This window comes from Hippopotamus amphibius, chromosome 10, assembly GCF_030028045.1.
Source record: "Hippopotamus amphibius kiboko isolate mHipAmp2 chromosome 10, mHipAmp2.hap2, whole genome shotgun sequence".
In the NCBI taxonomy this organism is placed as follows: domain Eukaryota; kingdom Metazoa; phylum Chordata; class Mammalia; order Artiodactyla; family Hippopotamidae; genus Hippopotamus; species Hippopotamus amphibius.
The window spans coordinates 85,920,977-85,943,772 of NC_080195.1; the positions used below are offsets into that span (position 1 = coordinate 85,920,977).

At 35.0% G+C, this 22,796-nt stretch overlaps 1 protein-coding gene across 1 annotated transcript in view; it reads left to right on the forward strand.

Annotated features, from left to right (window-relative positions):
- The window catches only part of ROBO1 (roundabout guidance receptor 1), a 393,037-nt gene that overhangs the window by 262,698 nt on the left and 107,543 nt on the right, over nt 1-22,796 (forward strand). The window contains exons 4-6 of the mRNA XM_057696916.1: nt 18,719-18,839; nt 19,182-19,320; nt 21,481-21,608. Of these exons, the coding sequence (XP_057552899.1) occupies nt 18,719-18,839; nt 19,182-19,320; nt 21,481-21,608 (388 nt within the window). The remainder of the gene's footprint in view (nt 1-18,718; nt 18,840-19,181; nt 19,321-21,480; nt 21,609-22,796) is intronic.

The following is a 22,796-nucleotide window of genomic DNA, read 5'->3' on the forward strand; positions in this document are numbered from 1 at the left end:
ATCTAAGGCATCAGTTCCCATGTCTTTTTTACTGGTTCTCTACAAAATGAACATGCTCCTGGTGGTAGCTACAGAAATTGCAGGCATAAAGACAGAAGGAAATAGCCCATCTCTCACAGAAGATAAAAATAAAACTTATTTAATTCACTTATAAGCATAAAAACAAATGTATTCATAAGTTAAATATATTAAGGTATCCAATAGTACCTAAGTAACTAATGAGACAAAATCACCTATGTGGTTTACTTCAGCATATGATAAATTGGGATAGCAAATTGATATCATTATTTTAACAAAACAAAATGACAGTTGTATATATTTGTATATGAGATCTGATGATTTATGACTAGGAATGAAATCTTTTGATTTTGATTAGTAAATTAATATTTATAGGAACAATAGTGATTATCAGTACAGGAACATAGTAAGAATGCAATAAATATTTATGTTACAGCTCTTCTGGAATGTTACAGCTCTTTTGCTTAAGTCTATCATGAAAACAAATTGAAAAAATAACTGCTCTATTTTTTTTTTAATCTGAAGTTTTTCAAACAAACTTGTCGCGTTTTAGAAATGGTCATTGTAGGGACACCAGCAATTTACTACTCTACCACCATAATAACAATAGCTATTGTGTATTGAGCACCTGCCATGTACCAGATACTTTATATTATCTCTTTTAATCCCCTTTAAAACTCAATGAATAATCTATTTTCTTTCCATTATGACATACTTATACCTGTCAATTCAGTCTTACAGAGGAGAGGATGAGGAGGAGGAGGGGGGGGTGCTGATATTAAACCCTTCATGTAGCGCTTATTATGTGCCAGGCCCCCATTCTAACCACTTTATGTATATTGACTCCTTTTACCCTGATAAGAACCCTGTCACATAAATAACTCCAAATTGGTTGTGGGAACACCTGCTTTTTGTTTATTGACAACATTTTCTATAGATCCTATAGATTTTGCTACATGTATAGACTCTGATTTGCTATCAGCAAATTTCAACTCAGAATGGTTGTAACTTTTAGCTTCAATTTGTTCTTGAACAAATTGAACAAATTGACAATCTTCAATCAGTGGAGATTATAGTGGTTTGAAACTAAGCTTGGTACATTTGAGAATTAGTCCATATTATGTCCAGTAATAACAGCTGTAACATAAACATCTATAAACTTTGAAGTTTGGTAGTTTCACAAAAGGCGGCACAGAATTGGTCAGTTTCAACCAAAGGTTATAGTTTGACTAAGGGTTACAGTTAAGATAAACTAAAATTATTTATTCTGGACACTAGAGGTCCTACCTCAAAAGATATTAGGAGATTATCTAAAGAGGATGATAAATAACCATTCACCATTTGGCATTTAGGGAAAGAAGGATTTAAAAGGGAATGAGTCAGAGAATGATTTAACTGACTGTACTTCATAGTTAACTATCTAAATAGCTAGACTCTAATACCATCAGCTGTACACACATCAAAACTTATTGGTGAAAAATTAAGCAATTATGGGAAATTATATGTGTGAATGGGAAATTAAGTCAAAAAACATTGATGTAGTAGCTTCACAATTTTGTATAAATACAATAAAATATTGTAAAAACTAACATAGTAACAATACAATGTAAATGGTAAGATTTGCCTAGACTCAGTTCTGAAATTCCAGAGTAAGTTTCTTCAAAATAACTTTTGACTGTCATTTATCCTGAATTATTTCATTTTAGTATTTAAAAGAAGAGCTTAAAAGACGTTCATCTTTTCATGTTTGAAACTTTTAGCTTTTAAGCCAGAATTTAGAGGTGACTAATACCTGTTTTTTATTCATTTTCTTTGTATGTGGCTTTGTGACATACACATTTTTGAATGAATTGTATTATTCTTTGAGATAAGCTGTCTTGAATTTTTAAGTTTTTCCTTACCTGATCTCAAAGCAGCATGCTATAAGTATTGAATGTCTTAAAGATTTGTTACTTAGTTGAAAAAATAGATTATGAGGGAATACTTTCATTATAAGTTATTTATTTCTGTCAAAGCCATAGTCCAGAAACCATTTTGTTATCAATTTCATCTACTTATCACATAACTGTATTGACTTTATTCATTTCTTTGAAAAATGTGGAAAAAATTTCACAGCATCTATGTGTTTTAACATGATGGGCAAGGGTATTTAGTAGCATTTTCTTAAGGTTTTTACTTAGATGGGATGACCAGCCATCCTGGTTTGCAGGGAAATGTCCTGATGTTAGCACCGAAAATCCCTAGTCCTAGGAAAATAACTCTCAGTTCTGGGAAAACTGAGATAGTTGGTCACTGTAAGCCTAGATGGTTTAAAGGAATTGATTTATATATGAATGAGAAATCACAGTCATACAAGGTAGGTAAAATGCAGTTTAAATAGAAGAGTTGTTATCTATATCATTTCTTTCATAAGCAGGTTAAAGATCTGAAAATCATTCGTGAAGCTAGGAGAAAAATTCAGTTTCACATAAAAAATGATTAAACACATCCCATTCCTCATGCTAAGAAGTACAATTATTAGAATGCAGTATGTCATCAGTTCTTTTTCCAGTCCTTTTCTGCTTCCTGTGTGTCTTTGTAGGCTTCTTTGATTTCCCTTGTTGGTGTGATATTTTGGTAAAAAGCAGCTGACTCACATCCCATCCAAATCCCCAGTGTCCTCCAGATCCTTCATAAATTTGGCATTCAGCCCTCTCCTTGCCAATTGCTTCCTTTTCCCCCAATTCCCACATGTCTCCTTCCTAAGCCATCTGCTCCTCCTCCCTTCCTTCGATTAGTGCTTTCCTCTGGTCTTCCAGCTTCTTTCATTGTTCAATGTCTGTTGCTTCCTTTTCCCCTCTGCTCCCCTACAGGAAATCAACAGGCTTAATGCAGCTGATGTCATAGAGCCCCTTTTCCCTGAGAAGTTAAGTTTGTGTTCCTGCAAAATAAATATGTAGTTCTGTTGTGTGAAGGACAAAGGAAACTGGTGTATTGAACCAGAATTTTTTTTTCTGTCCATCTTACATAAAGAGTCATGCGCATTATACATTTCACCTTTTTTAATGAATAAAAATTTTATTCATGATTTAAAATAAATTAATCAATGAGTCTATAATATGAATCATGGGATCAAAGAAATGAGTTAAAAAGGTAAGTTTATGTTCTACTTAATTTTCAAATTTAATAATTGAAAGTGTATTAGTAAAATTAAACAGTTTTATATATTATAAGACAGGTTATAAATTGAAGTTTTAAAACTTATGCATGATTTTATGGACATTTGATCTCTGTAAATTATATTGTTCCATCTGTGAAATGAATTGTCTAATAATACCTGTATTGGTTTACAGTGTTCTTGTGGGAATCCAGTGAGAAAATGCATGTTACATGTCATTTTAAATGGTGACGCACTCTGTATGTATTAATAATCAGTCTTCTGTTTATTATTGTTGTTAGTACACCAGCCTGAACTCTGGATATGTTTAGCAGTCAAAAACTTGATGGAAAAGGAAAATCAGGAACTAGTGATGCCACAGCAATTTCATCTTTTCTATATAAACAAGAAGACCATATATGTATGTAAAAATAGACCCAGCATTTATCTCGTCTTTCTATTTATACTGATTTACAACTGTGAGAAAATCAATTTCTACAGAATTACCATGAGTATTTAGTATAGGTGAATATTATGAGTAAGTAACGCTTTCAGGCTAATACTGATATTAAGAAACTAATTTGAATGCTATGTTCACCCTTTTCGTGAAATGCAATAATCAACTGGAGATTCCACAAGAGAATTAAGCCCTAATGCCCTAAGGCATACACTCTGTGTAATAAATTGACTTTTCTCCTGTGCATCTAGAATAGTTCTAGTTATGTACAATTCTCAGGGGAATTGAGAAATGCTGTGATTCAGATGAGGTGCGCTGGTTGAGAAAGGCTGGTTTATCTTCCTAAGGAACATCCTGAACCTTTCCAGAAACTTGTAATTCTATTTAAGTAATTACACATACACTCATCATGTTTGGATGCTGAAACTGGAAAAAAGAAAGCCAAGCATCTCACACCTACCTGTGGAGCCCAAGTTCTCTTTTGAAAGGATTTTAATAAACTTAGGCTTTCTCAGTACTAGCACACAAATTAGTTTAGATGACAATATAGATATAAACTATATTTATTTGATTGTTACACTAGATTTTCATTATTTGTATGTTAGATGTGCATTTAAAAGCTTGGATACTAAGAGTTTGCAGTACCGAATTATGAAAGTCTTTGCATATCCTATTCCCTCCGCCTGAAATGTTTTGAGGCCTACACCCTCTTTGTCTAACTCACTCATTTTCAAGTTCCAACTTAAAGGAAACTTCTTCAGAGGAGCCTACTGCAAAACCCTACTCTGCACTTCCATACTAGACTTATCTTCCTATTATCTGTTCCTTTTTCTTTTGCTAAGTATTTCTCTTTTAATTATATATTAGTCATCTCATGTACATAAGACACATAAGGGCCAGCTGTATTCCCTCTGTCTGTCTTACGGTTGGAGCTCAATACATAGTTCTTGAAAAAATATTAAGTCAATGAAATAGATATCAGAATCTTGTCTTTTAGCATACCCAGAACTGAAAAGTTGCTAATTTGAACATACTTGATTTTATTGCCATATACACTTATTTATTTTCTTATTCCCCTATAAATTAGAAAGGAGGTATCATCCATACCATTTCTTTTTTCTAAAGCATGTTTTTTTCATTGGCATATCAGCAAGAGAAGGAGGAGATGTTGCATGGGTTAATTATGTGACTAAATATATTTCGGTAAGTATGACTTAAAGATACTCACAGAATCTTAGAGAGAGAGCTGATGAGAGATTGTCAGGGGGCAAGTCCCTTCATTTTTAAGAAAGAAAGGGAAGGCAGGGGAGTCGATCTGCCCTGAGTCACTTACTGGGTCTGTATTGCGCGTCAGGAGTAAGAGCCAGACCTCTCAATGCGTGGTCTTATTTTTCCCATGACAAACTAGACCTGATCAAACAAGACTTAAATTCAAGATATTTCCTAACAAAAAATCCGTAGGTAAAGAGTTTTACCAGACTCATTACATACAATTTTGCTACTTGGTTTGTGTCCTAAATTCAATATCTCTTATCTTAGGACCAGTTACGGAAAGTATTATTTTCATTATTTTCCCTTATTATTTTCAATTATTTATCCATTGGGTGCAAACATAGCCTTTTGTCAATTTGATTAATAATTCTGTACACATTTTTGCTTTATCAAGTATGTTTTTAAGAGCATATCTAAGTTCATCTTACGTGATTGATTATCTGAGGTTGCCTTAGGATTTCGTCCAAAAACTAAAAATAAATTACAGCAATTTAAATACTAAGTTAAGCTTAACTTATGGCCATCTTGGGAAAGTCTGAAGCTCTGTTTTGAAACCACATTAATAACTAGACCTTAGTCATGTCCTTAAATTGTTGAAAATACTAAGCTGATAATATCTTCCCTATTTATTAGGCTTGTAATGAAAATCAAACCAGAGCAGTGAGAGTGTTTTGAAGACTCACAATAACAGCCTCATTGTAAGGTGTTATTTTAAGTACTCCTGTCTTGATTTCCAGTTAATGTTCATTCTGCATTGATATTAATAACTTGGAGAGATGAGAGACCAGAGATTTTTAAATTCAGAATGAAAAAGAACTCTTTTGTACTATTTAGTGGACAAAACCAAACAAACCAAAAAAACAACACTGACAAAGCTAGTATATCATGTTTCAATCAGTTTTTTTAAGTGTACCTCAAATATATGTCTCCTGTATGACATATACTTTTAGGAGGTTCTGTAATTTATAGTCTACATGCCCATTTTTGTCTGGGTCCCTTGAGACACCTAGTTGTAATTCCTAATAAAATCCTTATACAGGGCTTCCTAGGTGGTGCAGTGGTTGGGAATCCGCCTGCCAATGCAGAGGACATGAGTTCAATCCCTGCTCCAGGAGGATCCCACATGCCGTGGAGCAACTAAGCCCACGCACCAAAAAAAAAAAAAAAAAAAAAAAAAAAAAAGATGTGTAGAGCACAGGTGGCCAGTTATTAAAAAAAAAAAAAAATCCTTATACATCCATATAAAATGACTCAAGTACCACACAGAGGGTGCAAGTATGTTTGGATGCAGAGATAAAGTAGCAGAGGCTACAGAGTGCCAGATAAAATATTTTCCAGTTTAACAAATAATCTTAGGTGGCTTCAGGAAACAATATACTGTAGCACTTTTAAGTTTCCTTGAAGAAGCGTAATCAGTTTCCACATGAGTAAAAGTCCTAACATATGTGAAACATCAAACTACTCTTGAACAGTTTTGGTATTGTGCAATGTTGGTTTTTTTAATCCAGCTTTGTGTTAATGTTGATTGTCAGTACTCTTTTAAATCTCTCAGGATGATTCTGGCCTTTTGAATTTTTTTCCCAAGTATGTTTTCTCTAAAATAGTTGTGAATATTTTTCCAAAATCTTGTCCCACCCAAATGTTAGTTTCACGAGTGCCTGGGAGATCTGCCTAATGTTAGTTTCACGAGTGCCTGGGAGATCTGCCTAAGCCGCCTTCCATATGGAATTCTGCCAGCTCCTACAGTTCGCTGGGCCAAAAGCTGATGTGGATGTACACTGCTGCTCAGCATCTATGATCCTTCCATCACAGGAGATCTTCCAGAAAGCAGAAAGTGTCTCAGAAATTTGAGTAATCAGTTAACAAAGTTATCACTCATAATTCAAAGTAATTATCAATACAGTATACTATCAGAAGCATTATAACCCTACAAAAGGAACACACATGGTCAGAGACAGAGCTCATAATAGGAGTTTCTGATTAGCTTGATACCCTAATCTAGCTGACTTACAAACGGTGTTGTCCCCTTTGTTTTTTCCTTATAATAATGCATGCTCACTCAAGCAGCTGGGTTTCTTCACTTTCCTAGCACTTTGATATATTTGATCAGGCCATTACGTTTTTCCAAATAACTAAGGACTAGTGGAATTTTACTACTGTCTGGGAGCACTTTGTTTAATTATAGGTTAAAGTCGTTTGCCAAATTAAAGGTGCAATCTTTTGTGGTTTCAAGGATGGTGTTCCAATCAGTTTATTTTATTTTCAACGTTCTATTAATCATGGGTGAAATGTTTCTTGAAAGATATAGTTTTGAAATTTATCTTAAAACCTTGCCTATAAATCTTGCCTATAATTTGGAAAATATTTGAATGACACCAGAATGCTTTTTGGTAAATTCTCTGTTTTTAAAAAGTTGACTTTTCTAGATGCTTGTAATTTTGGTGTTTGCTCATGATGGCCCAGACATAATTTTAATTTTCTGTTTACCATAGGAAGAATGAATTGTGATCCTTAAAAAACAAAGTAAAAAGTGCATTTGACTGTACAGCATTCTTTCCTTAAAACATGGGTCAGAAGGCAGAAATCAAAGAAATTATTTTAAACCTTTAAATTTAAAATTATTTTTAATCTGAGCAAAGGAGTTGGGATTTCCTTTTCATTGTTTATAATTGGCTAAAATTGGTTTTATCTATTTCTCCATCTTTTTCATATTGTCACTTTTAAAGATACTCTCTCAAAAAATAATCCCAGCTCTTATGCTAAGGCTGATGTTTAATCTAATGCTGATTCTGCATTTCTTTTGTTTAAAGGTGAGTTGCTTTAAAAGTGCTAATACTCTGTTGGTAACATCTGACCGCTTCAATTTTTATCTCCTTAAGCCCGAAGAATTTGATAATATGATAAATCATACACTTGTAAAATAATCAGGTGTGCATTAACAAAATTACTAACAGATGGCACAGGTTTTCTCTTCTTAAATCTTACAAATCTAGGTGATCATATAGCTTTAAAGGCTGATCACACTAGAAAAAGCCTCATGTTTAAGTCACATTTAAGAGCATCATCTTGTATGGGAAAATTTCAAAAGCAGTTGAACTCAATCTGTATAATACTGGTTGACAATAATAGAACTCTGTCTCCTGGAGTGGGTGAAGTGTAATTTACTAAGGAATCCATTATTTCTTATTTCTTTGCCTTTTGACATTCATGGTGTCACTCTTCTCTCACCTGGATACATCATATCACCATATTGCTCCATGCATTAGGCTTACAAAAGATCATCAGATTTTCTCATCTTTATTAGAAAAACATAGTCTGTTCGAATTTTAAATGTCATAGTAATGAGTACATGTTTATGTGGGAAAAGAAGAGCCATTCCTCTGTATATAGGAACTAATGTAAGATATTTACCTAACTAGATTTCGCCTGCAAAGAACACATGCATATGTGAAGTGTAAACATGCACTTCTTTTCCACTGGCAGCTAGATGGATTAATGGCAATTAGGTTGGCTATTCTGATCACTCAGGCTGAAATATGGAGTGTAATGGAAGGAGGGCCATCAATCTAACGCACTCAGGGAGGTCCACCAATAGCACCTATTCCTTTACCAAGCCATTGGGTCTCGCAATCTATACAAGATGTTGCTAATTTGAGGTTTGTGGCATGAGAAGCACAGAAAATATAAGCTCTTGTTTTCTGTCCAAAAGAAAGTGTACTGTGTAAACTTTATTTTGGATTTATGTCGAATGAACTCCAGTCCACTTACTAAATGATCTGGAGCGAGTTTCTGATATTCTCTGAGCATTGGTTTTCTCATCCCCCAATAGAAAAAATTGCCTCACCTGTGAGACTGCTGTAAAAATGAAAGATGATGCCTGCAACCATGTCATATACACAGCACATGTTGCTACGTCATGGTTCTCATTAATCACAACAATAATGATATTCCAGATTGTTGTTTAAATACAGTAGTACATTTATGAAATTTACCACAGGTCCCCTGATATATTTTTCATGTGTTTGTGGAGAAAACTGCCAAAAGCATTTTACACTTAGGACATAATGTTTTTTTCAGGTTTTTCTAGTTGTTAAGCCAATTAAAACTCCTACTGAAACATTAGAAAATGTAAGTGTATTTATTACTTTGGTATGAAGTCATCAGAATTTGAATTTGTCTTTTGCAAGGCAATAGGAAAGTGTACGTCTAACATAAATTCTAAAACATCCAGCCTTTTTATGAAGAGATGGTGACTGAAATCAAAGAATTCTATGTCTCCTACATCTCAGATCTTGAAAAATCTGGTAGTGTGCTTTCTATGTGGGTGCTGACCAGGATTCTAGAGATGCAACAAACTCCTTGCCATCGTAGCACTTGTATTTTATGTAGAAGAGAAGCAAGAAGGGAGAGATCAAGGTTTTTTATGTTTGTTTTTGTTTCTTATTGACTTTATCTTGCTCCTTCATTTTCCCACTGACTGGTACCACCAACACCAGAACCTTTCCTTCCACTCAATGCCGAAACCTCCTATTTAGGTTTGTACAGAAGCAACCTAGGATTCACAGAATTCTGAATTTCAGATAAAAGTTCAGACATTGTAACTCACAGCCTTAGTGTTGGGAGCACTCCAAAACTCTGAGACCCTTAACAGTATTAATACTTCTTGCACTGCATTTTCTGTTCAGTATTTTTGTTGAATTCTCTATTGGAATGTAATTGCTTTACACTCTTGTGCCAGTTTTTGAGGTACACCAAAGCGAATCAACTGTATTAATACACATACCCCCATATCCCCTCCGTCCCGCTCCTCCCTCCCACCCTCCCTGTCCTGGCCCTCTAAGGCATCACCCATCATCGAGTTGATCGCCCTATGTTGTGCACAACTTCCCACTAGCTATCTCTTTTACATTTGGTAGTGTATATATGTCAGTGCTACTCTCTCACTACGTTCAGTATGTTTTTATCTTGACTGGGGAACTGAACCATTTACAGCTGAGAAAGATTGTCAGAAACAAGTATCATTCCAAACAGTGCTGGAAAAACTCTTCAGATAGATATTTTCTCTTTTGTTTTCACAGATAACTATAGAAATATAAGGGACAGGATGCATTTATTTTGATTTCTTATTTGTCCACAAGTTAACCATTCGTTCAAGAAATAGAAGTACATGTGCATAATTCTGAAGGTTAATGTAACCCACCGAAAAGTTTCTTTAAGTCCTAGCTTAAATCTCTCTAAGATTTTATTCTCTTCCTTGCATGTGTAAATTACCCTACTTGTTTTCTCTTAGGTAGCATGTAGATATATTTTCATTTGTTTTACCATGTGCAGTGATGGGAGAGAGGGGGTTATCTATCATCTTTTATCTTATCATGTGTCCCTTATGAAATGAAGTGTACATTTGCCAAATAAGTCAGCTAGGTTCCTGCACAGTCTTGTGATCAATAAGAGAGTGAAGCAACTGGCCATATGGATATTGAATCTCTGACTCTGTCTGATGAACCCTGACTCTGATTAATCAATTAAGCTTGTCACTTGCAAGTCTCTTCTTGTTCTCCTTTGGCTCTTTTAGATTAAAATCCTACAGAAGGGGAATGCGTGTTTATTTCAATTTGTAGCTATTTTAGGGATCTTCATACTTGTATAGGATCTTTTAATAAACAGTATTAAATGCTTTTATTGCTTTTTTATTTTTGCAAGTTACAAATATGTTTCCATAAAGCAATTCTCCTTACTTAATTTCTGTACTTCATTTCCATTAAGTCATTCTGCATTTCTGAATCCAAGAATCCCTTACATATTCGACCTTGGCTTGACTTTGTCTGCCATGGTGATGTGTCTTCTTCATAATATAAGTGAATTTAAATTTCAAGAGTAACAAAACAGTGTCTCTGGAAAAGGCATTATCTTAGCACGTTATTTGGTGGTGAGGGAAATTCTCACACTGGACCAAAATTGTAGACAAGAACTAAGCATAAGAACCCATGGTGAGAAAAAAGGACTTACTGTTTGAAAAGTATTTTCAGCTGGTCCACTTGTAACTCAAAAGAGCCAAGTGTTTGAAAAGCAGCTTTTCTCCCCTCAAATATGATGAGCATTTGTCATCTTTATATAGTCCTAATTCCTCCATAGGTTTTTATTTCAGGCTGTCCTAACAGTGAGTGCATGTAAATTCAGTATTATAGCCAGATGGTTGGAAGAGGTGATAAAAAACAATCCGGGTTTCGTAGGCAAGTGAAAATTGCCCATGAGACTTTGTTTTTACCTTTAAAACAGCAGGACATTGTTTCAAGAGACCTGCGAAGGAACTAATACATTAACTTTAATGGTGAGGGACTAAATTAATTTCTCATAAGCATGCAGAATACTACCATATAAGATGTAGAATTTTCAGAGGTAAAAATCGATCAGCTTACTTACTTTGGGGGAAGAGCTAGCAAAGGCTGTTTTCTTCCCAAACCACTCTTTATATTGCCTCCTTTTTATGGGATTCACTTTTGGGTTCCAATCTTAATGACTTGGGAACCAGACACCTGGGGAATCAGCTAAAAGCCCTCACTGTTTCATCTGCTCTCCATTTCACCAGCACTCAGCAGTTGTCTGACCCTGGCTTGGAATACGATAAATTAGAGATGGCTTTCCCAGTTGACTGGCTCAAGAAAATTGGTGTCCAAGAGAAAATGCCAAACCCAAGTCTTCATATTGACTTTTCAGCCACGCTTAATCAAGCAAAATAAGTGTCTTTTAAGGAGACTAGGTTTCTTTTTTTCTGTTACTCCTTGATAAAATTAGGCTTCGTGGCAAGATCCTCTGATGATATAAACTAGATAGATAGAAAGGTAATAATTTATACCTTCACAAAGAAAATCATCCTCTCCCTTTAATATAACTATGTCGCTCTGCAGAGTGGCTCCCACTTGCCTGCAATTAGCAATACAGCTCTTCCTGATGTAGTCTATAATCAAATTATCCTAGGTGTGCTTCTGCAGCAGCAAAGAGCCAACTACCAATTTGTGAATTGCTCTGAGGAAGAAATGAGAAGTTTAGTCAGAGAAATGAAAATCACAGAGAAATGCAGCTGCCACAGTCCTAGGCAGCAGTTCTCCCAGGCCTGTGTTCTCAGCTGGCAGCTCACCAAGCTGTGTAGAGAGCCACGTGTCCCCACTGGGATAATTGCTTTTTCTGCATGAGTCTCTTGTTGCTTCTCTCTGATGATCGAGTGTGTTTAAACTCCTGGCAGAAATCATGTTGGTTTTTAAATGGTATTGTAAAATGTACCAGCAAACAAATGAAATTGGATCGTGTTCTCTTGTATGCTGTAGCCCAAGCAAATATGGGACACCAATGGAGAGATCCTAATTGCCTGTTTTTCCTGTCAATTCCCCTCCTAAGAGAACAGTTGAAAGACCTATGATAACTTACGGTTTTTTCCTTGTAACACTGTCCCTTTTAATGTCACCAAGTAAAATGTAGAATGGTCATTTGTTTTCCATTTGTCATTTTCATAATTTCTTTACAGTGTGCATGTACTTACCCAAGCATCCTTTTGTTGTACAGGATTTTTTTGTGAAAATCTCATGAGCATTGTTCATACCATAAGTAGTCTATAAAGAGGAAGGGGGCTTTGCATAAGAATGAACAAATAAATGGATTAGTAACATTCAGGTGAAAACTTTTACAGTGGGATTGAAATCTAATTCTTTTTTTATAATCTATAGTAAAAAATGCTGTAAATATTAGCATATAATCTATTTTTCTTAGTTTAACCCATCTATGATGTACAGTCACTCTCATTTTGTATCCTGAGTCCATATTGAACGGGTCATGAGTACATGGCAGCTTTGCCTAACAGCCTTTGGATAACTAGCATGAAACCAGATCACATCTCATCAAGAAACTTGAGTGGGAAATATTTAAGACAATGCATTTCTTCTTCCTCCTCCTCCTTCTCCTCTTCCTCCTCCTCTTCCTTTTCCTCCTCCTACTCTTTCTCCTCCACCTCCTCTTCCTCCTTCTCCTCCTCTACCTTCTCCTTCTTTCTCTCCTTTTTTTTAAGGTCTCTGTGAACCAGAATGAAGTAGGAATAGGAAGAGTTGAAAAGTTTTTGAAAAATATATTGAGAGGCAGGCGTAGCCTTTATGAAAAGTAGAAAGGAAATAAACTTCGTTAGCCAGGAAAAAAGAACTGTGATTTGGCTAACCATGGTTTATTGCTTATTTATATACCTAAAATAAAACTTATGTTTGAGACTAATATGAAATCATGTTGTTATGGATACATGATATCACTTTTTAAAAAATTATTTTTGTGTGATGAGATTAGTATAAATAAATGGAATAAAGATTAAGTTCTTGAAATTTCTTCCTGTACTTAAGAAAAGTGTTGATGGTGACTAGAGTAGTAGTTATAAATTGTTTTATATCAATGGTTTTTGACAATGGAAATTTTTCAAAAATTAAAATCTTTATCTAACTCCTTTAAAATTTAGGTTCCAAAGAATGAAACAGAAAAATTATGAATGTGTATATTCAAAACTATAAAGTACCTACATATGATATTAAAGCATGATTACTAAACATATGAAATTATTTAATTCTAGACATGGCTTTTTTTCTTTAACTGTTCTTACTGAACTGCTTACCTGGGAATGTAAATAAGAAATATTGACAAATAAGAAATACTGTAGTCTTTGATATTGTATAAGATCTGAATTATATAAATTATCTTTTACTTGCTTATAATTTTTTTAGATTGTTATGAGACATGCATTTTATCCAGCCCTTTGCCTATCATTTGTTCAGTGTACAATGTGGTAATTACACTACTACCAGTGTTTTTCCTTAATTTAGAATGCAACAAAGCATAATTGTTTTTGAAAGGTACTATGGTATATGTTAGAAGGTATGTGGATACTTCCATCAGAATTGTTTACATTAAAGGTTGGTACCACTCTTGCAACCAGACTGGAAAGTGATGGGTATTTTTCCACTTCCTCCCACTCTCTGCTCCCTGATCAAACAAGATATCTTTTTCTTTTCACTTATTTTTGTTGTTGTTGTTGAATTAATGCTAAATGTTAAAGAAATAAGAGCTGCTGCTGTAACTCTTCTTTACATGTCTCTGTTGAAAGGAGTCCTTAGGGACCATCCAAAACTGCCCTGCAGTTTAGTTCACCAAGGAGAGTGTCTGGGGGCTATGACTGGCCATCTGGGGTACCTGCATCTCATGGTCATTAAGAAGTCTTAAACCCATGCAAAGTACTTCTCATCTAGTTCACAACAGCTTGATATCTGTTCTGCAGGTCAAAGATTCAGGCAGAATTGACAGCATTACTATGAAAAGATATTTTGCCCAAAGAGACTTAGTAGTGAATTGTTTAAGGATGATACACTAGACTATATAATTCAAAACCTCTCATCTCATTTACTTTGCAAAACAGTATGAAAACAGTGGTAAAGAATCAGTTTTTCAGAAAAAATAATTTCTAAAGCTGGGTGCTTTACAATTTTCACTCATATTAATACTGCTTATTAAGTCTTTACCACTGCAAATGAATATTTCTGAGCCTTTAATCTCTTAGAAAATTGTAAAAATTAAGTACTGCACAGTTTCTCATTGGTATAATGACACCTATTTGTGTTTTTGTATTATTTAAACAGATTTCTCTTTTAGTACCCTAAATCAGTATTCTTTTAATCCATTGTTAGGATCTATTTTAAAAGTGGTATTTATGGTAAGAAACACAGATTTTGAATGCAAAATCTACTAAAGGAAATGAGATAAATTATATGACAGTTTGGTGGTTAGCAATTTGAAATCATCTTTGAAGCCCTTAATATAATTAGTGGTTTCATATTTGGTCTGCTGAATTCAAGTCACATTAGGTTAATGTAATTAAAAGCAGAAGAGATTTTGTGTAGCCAAACTAGTTAATTAGCCCCAGTTGGTTTAGTATGTTAACCTAGAGGTGTATGGATGACATTGTGGGGGTGATGCTTGAAAAAAATCTCTGTTTAACAGATACTGCAAATCATCTGACTTGCTTTAGGGTAGAAAATGAAGACATACCAAGGAGTTCATTTTAAGTTCATCTTTATTTCTGATTTTAAGCACTGATTGCAGGGTAAGCTGTATATGCCGTAGAATAACAAGACAAAAAGCTTACTTAATTTACTTTCTAAAAGAAAGCGTGCTTCTATATATGCAAAGATAATGTTCCTTCTTGTATTCTGGAAATAAGAATTCTGATTGTAGTTTTTCATGCTGACTGGAAATATGAAATGATTCTCTTCACTTTTGTTTGAAAAGCTACACCTTATACCTGATTTTTCTGTATTACCTTGTTATTCAGTAAATAATGCAATAAAGGAGATGAAAGCATTCTAGAAGGGATTTTCAGCTACTTAAGAGAAGTCAAGTACTAGGGGAGAAGGCTTTTACCCCTAAGGAAAAAAAATCATTTATAGCTTCTTAAAGGGGAAAATGCTAGTATATAAGAATCTTATATATCAAATACATTCATGTATTCCATACCTTAATGTCACTAAAACTTTTTTTTTTAATCTGAGACTGTTCTGAAGAAAAATATAAAGTGAAAAGATATTTGAAACTAAAATTTTTACCACCTTCTGCTTGCTCCTCCTCTGTCTCCTTCCCCAAAAGGAGCAATACCACTGGGACCTTTTTTGTTTTGTTTTCATCTAGTATGTAGATAGCTGGGGCTCCCCTGGAAGCACTGTCTAGAGATTATGGAAATGTAGGCTTCTAATGTGGTTACTACTGCCGGCTGGTAAGGTGGATGGTAATGAGGAAGTGGGAGCTCTGCTTGGATTTTTGACATAGGCTAGATGCCAGCATATTGTCTGAAAGCTTAACGTGTTCTGCTTCTCCCCTACCCGGATTATGTTAATTGAAGTAGTGCTGCTGCAGTGCTGTGTTTAACATTGTGTCTGCTCATTATACAAACTCGTTTTTGATAGGTTTACAGTTTGGCTGTCAGATCCAGCTGCAGAAAGAGACCTGCCAAGAAATATTCCTTAGCTTGTTTTAAATAGTGCTGTTTTCACATTTATAGCATTTTGTATGTGTTGGACATATTTTTTCTTTCTCTGTAGAGAGAGGAAATGTCAATTTTTGGTTTACCAAGGGGCACTAAGGTTTAGAATGTATACACTCACCCTTTACAATCAGTATTTTTATATGATTCAACATAAAATGGTGATTGTTAATAGCAGGTACCCCTAAAAGCTAGTATGTTATATTTGATTGGGGTTATAGCACTAGGTTTTTTTCTATTCTTTTGTTTATTGAAAAGAACAGGTCACCTTGCAGTCCACATTTGTGACCCTAAAGAATAATGACTTTCGGTTTGCTGTATTTCAACTCAAGCCATTGACATAATGCCAAAATCAATTTGAACTTATCGAAACTGAAGACTACCATTTTCATGAATTCTTTCTTGTATGTCTTAGTTTGCAGTACCTTGTTGTTTCTTCCGTTACTTTTGTCAACTTCTGTCTCTATCATCTCCGAGGAAGTTAAGTTCCTCTCAGGTTTAGTGAGGCTTGTTTGGGTTTTCCATTTAAGTTGTAATGTTCTCTTTGGGATCTTTAACCATTATTGCCAGTGAGTGTAGAGTGGAATGTAGGGTTTTTTAATGAAATTGTCTTATTAATGGGATGGAAGCTGTGTGAGGTATTTATAGTAATCTGGAGAGTCTTAGCAATGATTTTTCTAAATAGAGTGAACGTTTATGGTATTACCTAATTTTAACCCCTCCTTCCTTTTGCATTTTAATCCAGCATTTATCCTTAGGCCAGAGCTGGGTCTTTAGAACTAAGTTTCTCAACCTCAGAACTATTGACATTTGGGGTGTGTGATAATTCTTTAAGGTGTTGGACTCCTTTCATTGTAAGATATTATTGAGTTGAAAATGCTGCTTACACAAAAGCATGTATCACATGATTTTACCTTAGTAAAAGTGTGTGTGCGATGTACATTTTATATCTATCTATATATATTTATCTATATCTACATGGAGGGAGACGGAGGGAGAAAAGAAAAATGCTGGCAAGTACTGACAGTAGTTAACTTTTGGAAGACTTTTTTTATGTGCCATTTATTTGTTCTTTGTATTATTGTGTTTGAAAACTGAGGTAAGTATATACGAAAACAGTAAATCTATCATTGATATCTTATAACTGCTATAATCCTTTATAAAAATGTTTCAGTGGATAATAGACTAACTTGTCTGCAAAAGTAGTTTGCATTCATCAAAAATCTTTTGAGTGACTACTGTATGCAGACATTGTTCTAAGCATGAGGGATATAACCATGAACAAGGCAGAGAAAAGTCCCTGGATGGTTTTTATAATGATACCTAGAGAATCATGATCTTTTTTTTTAATAAAAGGACTGAGAAAACGTCAAGTTCTAAAGTCAAAAAATTTAAAATTGCTCTGTTAATATTTGATTTGTCCTAATGCTTAAAGACTTGGTTGCAATATGTGGTTTGGGTGTCTGAATTGAAAAAACGCAATTTAGGCATTCCAAAACACTGTGACCCCACCTTTATAAAGTAGTAGTTTCAATAAACTCCTAGTGTAGGATGAAACAAAAATTCTATTTGAATGGTTCATTCGTTCATTTCTTCCTTCCTTCCTTTCTCCCTTCCTTCCTTCCCTTCCTCCTTCCTTTCTATATTTTTTCTTTCCTCCTTAGTTTAATCTGTACACTGTACAAAATATGTGTGAGGTCAAAACCTCCATGAAAAACATTCTGGAAGTTATCCCTGACAAAACCTTTCTAAGGTTCAGAGCATTATAGATATTCATGAGTAATTGAACTCCACTCCCCACCAAAAGCATATTAAATTAAGTAAAGATAGTTCAATTTCCACATCCCAATCTTAATTCATGGCTAGCTTTAGCCTACTTATTGTGCTGGAAGTCTGCTTACATTTGTAATTAATTCTTCTTCAAATAATTAGGTGTTTAAGAGTGTAGCCGAATAACTTTCCAGATGATTTATTGGGACCTGTTCAGTTTCTGCCTCCTAAGTCCCCAAGAAACTGCTTGGGTGGCAATAGCACCTATGTTTTTTGGGACATTTCAGATTCTTCAATGTTTTGGAAATTTCTTTAAAGATATGTTCCTTTAAAGTAGCTCCGGCAAGTTAAGTAATTAGAGACATTTTTTTTTCCGTATCTTGTAATACAAGAATATGCTTCCTTGAAATTACTTATAGCTAATATGTTTTTACACGTTAATTGCAGTCATATGGTATTAAGAATTTCCTAAACAACAAGGTCCTACTGTATAGCACAGAGAACTATATTCAATATCCTGTGATAAACCATAATGCAAAAGAATACCAAAAAATTGTATATATATATGTATAATGGAATCACTGTGCTGTACAGCAGAAATTAACATATTGTAAATGAACTGTAATTCAATTAAAAAAAAGAATTTCCTTTTCCTTTTTTCTCCTTGCTAACCAAATTATTCATGCATTTTTTTGTTTTCATTTAATTAAATAATATGAAAGAACTTGATCAGTGTGGAAACACAAATTTCTAGTTATACAGAATATAATAACTTTACAAGAAATGTCGGTAAGTAAAAATGTTTTGCCTCTTTTGTATTGTACCTTTGGAATAAATTCTGTTTAACAAAGTTATTACCTGTAAAGAGGGCAAATACTACACATCAGCTTTTTGATGTAATTAGGCTTTCTTTGCATGCTTATTAGAAAGGTGTCACTTGTGAAGACCTCTGTCATGTGAAAATCGCTAAAGCAATTTTAATGGTATTCATGGGAAACTTTTTTTTAAGATACGAGGAGGAAAGCTCATGATTACTTATACCCGCAAAAGTGATGCTGGCAAGTACGTTTGTGTTGGTACCAACATGGTTGGGGAACGTGAGAGTGAAGTAGCAGAGCTCACTGTTTTAGGTAAGTGCAGTTGTATCTGATCTGCTCGATGTAAAGAGTATCTCTTATTATTATTATTTGGTAGCTTTATACAAGGGAGAAAGAAATAACCTCTTCTAGAAGGTAAACCAATATTTTGGGGGATGGAAAAAACACAGAAGGAATCAGTAGAGCAGCCTGAGATAAAGTAGCCAAGACACGGAAAGACAAGCAGAAAGACTACACCTAGGAGGAAGTAGGGAGCTCCGTGGAATAATTTTGTAAATAATATTTTAAATGATAAATCTGCTCTTATGGCACATCTAAATGGCTTTTAGTTTGTCCATCTGTATTTTTTCTTGAGGTGAATTTTTCTAATTTTAGAGAGACCATCATTTGTGAAGAGACCTAGTAACTTGGCAGTCACTGTGGATGACAGTGCGGAATTTAAATGTGAGGCCAGAGGCGACCCTGTGCCCACAGTACGATGGAGGAAAGATGACGGGGAACTGCCCAAATCCAGGTATGGATCAGGATTTAATGATGGGATTCATCCACTCAGAATTTCTATGGTTCTCATCAGACCACTGTTCATGTATACGCCATTAGAATGGTCTACTCTAGACTCCTTGGTCTCCTTGGGCCAGAGACAGTAACAGAGATAATTCGAATCAAAAGGTTGCCATGCTTTCTCTGAGAGTTTCAGATAAGAACTGTACATTCAGACCCCGGCCTGCCCAGGGAACCTGTGTAAGATGTGATATTCCTTAGACAGTTTTTATCCAACTAGACTACAGTTAATACCAATGTCTTATACGGGAATAGGTAGGGGAGGGAGGTACAGCATTAAAGATATAGCTGTGAACCAATTAAAAAGCAGGCTTCCTCTTCCTTAGCTGCAACATCACCAGGGAATAGTAGAAGAGGTCAGAGTTTCTTGATATCTGTCAAACCCTTAAATTAGCTAGAGGCAGAGATACACTTGCAGCCTTAGGGAATGAGGTAATGAAATGAAACTTTCAGGCATGTCTTTAGGCTGTCTTCTTGCTTGTGTCCATTCATTCAGCAAAAATACCTTGAGCCTCTGCTCGGTTTGGGGGTTACAGCAGTGGTTTAGATATAGTTTCTGCTGTCAGAGAGCTCACCAAAGGAGACATGTATGGATAGATACAGAGTAATGTAGCAAACCCCTTTCTGGCATAAAGGTAGACATGTGGGAGCAAAAAATCAGGAGAGAGTTAAAGGAAAGTGACATCGAAGAAATGTCTTCAAAAATATGTATCAGTTTGATAAGCAAGAAAGAGAAGAAGAGTATTCCAGGAGAGCAGACATCACAACAGAGACCCAAATCTAAGAATGTTTTGAGCGGTGGAAAGTTAGCTTGGCAGCACATAGGGCATGTGGCAAGAAGTTATGGGAAACCAGGTTGGAGGTGGCGAGGCCAAATTAACAGGACTTTGCATCGATTAAAGAATTTTGACTCATAGGGCACGCACATTGATGAGTGAAGAGGGGTTACTGTGAACAGGATTGCTTTTCAGAGAAAATAATTTTTTTAGCATTATGGATATCACATTAATGTGGTGGAGGAAGCTGTTGGCTAGGTCACCATTGTTGTTCAAATAAGAGATGTGGGGACTTCCCTGGCAGTCCAAGGGTTAAGATTCCATGCTTTCACTGCACAGGTTCGATCCCTGGTCAGGGAACTAAGATCCTGCATGCCACCCAGTGAGGCAAAAAAAAAAAAGAGAGAGAGAGAGAGATGTGAATTGCCTGAACTAGGAGATGAGATGGAAATAGGATAGGGGTCCATTGTGGAAAGAAAGTTCTGAGACCAAATTGATAAATTGAATGATTTGTTATATGTAGGGCGCTGGTGAAGGAAGATGGGTAGATTGTGTTAGGAGAAGAGTTGTTTTATGTGATAAGGTAAGAAAAGAAAAGAAAGTTTTATCTAACATATTTAATATTAAGTGTCTGTGGGACAGGATGTTTAATAATTAGTCAGGATTATGAATTTGGAGCTTAAATGAAATAAGTGCTGGAAATGTTTGTGTGGTCACTCAATATATAACCTAGTGTAGCTAGTATAACTCAGGGATGTCATGTTGAGTAAAAAGAGGATTGAAGGGGATACCCAACATTTAAGAGAATGGAAGATGAGGCAAGGCATGGGAACTCTAGAATGAGACTATCTGGGTTAGAATATTAACTCTGCCATTAAAATAGCTGAAGACCAAAGCCAGGTTACCTTACCTTCCTATCCCTCAATTTTCTCATCTGCTAAATGGAGGTGAGCATAATCCTTCATGAGGTGTTGTAATAATTTTAAAAGATAAAACATATAAAACACTGTCTGACATTAAATAAGAATTCATTTAATGGTCACTCAGATTTTCGTATAAGTGTAGGATCTTGAGGAAATAAACAAGTTAGTGCCAACTTTGCCTAAAAATATTCTGTTGAAAAGTAGTTTAATATTTTTGCTCACATGAATATTTAAAAAATGCTCTTTTCTACATGCATGCTTCCTTAGAGGAATGCTACATTATTTACCTTTTGCAATAAATTTTCTGAAGAGAATGTTGCCTGTGATTTGATGCCTAAAGACGTCATATTTGTAATAATGGGATCTTTCAAGTAGAAAGTCACCTAACTGTGCTTTCTTTTGTTATGTTGCTAGATATGAAATCAGAGATGATCATACCTTGAAAATTCGGAAAGTGATGGCTGGTGACATGGGGTCATATACTTGTGTTGCGGAAAATATGGTTGGAAAAGCTGAAGCATCAGCTACTCTGACTGTCCAAGGTGAGGTTTGGGGAACAGTTTTTGTGGTTGATTTGTTATATGAGATACAGTGTTGATATTTGAAAATATTGTAATTAGTCTAAATAAAACACAGACTTTGAATAGTGCTATATACACTTTATTCCAAACATATTTAAAGGAAATTATTGTTTTGCCTATGGGAGCTCTGTAAGTGTTTGTTACAGGAAATTGAACTAAGTTTTCAAAATTACGAGAGCTTTGTCTTGGTCAGGTAGAGGAAGAGTATGCTTTAATCTCTGGGTCTTCAAACATAGAGCTTTAATTAAATGACAGCTATTGCCACGAAAACTTGATCTTTAAATGAAAATAAATCTGCCATTCCTTCAGGTCATGCACTTTCAAGGGTCTATACAATTCAGAACAAAAAAGTGAAAAGGTTCTGTTTCCTTCTAGAATGTAAGATCCATCCATAGGGTATGGATTTTTGCAGTCTTTTTCTGTGCACACTGTGCCTGTGACTTAGACATTCAGTAAATGTTTGTTGAGTGAATGAATTGCATTTGTACTTTGCTAATTTTTTTTTTGTACTTTGCTCATTTTGATAAAGATTTATTATTTGGTGTGATGTGAGTCAAAACGGGTGCCATGTTCTTTGGCTACAAGTTTTTGAATATCAAAGTCACATCTTATACTGATATGCAGAAATGGTTCTGTCACCTCCTTTGTACCCATAATTTCATATATTTTTCATTCTCATAATCCCTTTTCTCCTTTTTCCATGATGTCATACTGAATATTTCTTACTGTGTCTCATCTGAGAACTTTCATTTTTTTCCTTTTTAGGGACAAATTGTTATTGTGGAATTTGAGAGACAGTGACCTTTAAAGAACATTTTGTTGGTGAAAAAAATTCCCTATTTTGACAAGTGTATAGAGTAAATAGGGATTTGGGCCATAAACCACTTAGCTTGTTTCTGAGTATGACATTAGCAACACTTGCTCTATCATCTTTTCTGAGCACTGTCTCCTCTAAGGCTATTATGAAGAAAAAGGTGGCTTTTGAGGGAGTGCTTCTACTGTGGGCTTTCTACAAAAGAGCCTTGTGGGCTTTTTACAGTAGAAAAAGAGAATAAAGAATATTTCCTTCCTGTCTCTAAAGCCATTATGTCCCACTTTGGGGTTTTTAGCTCAACCTCATAAAAACAAAAGAAAAAAAAGATCAAGAAC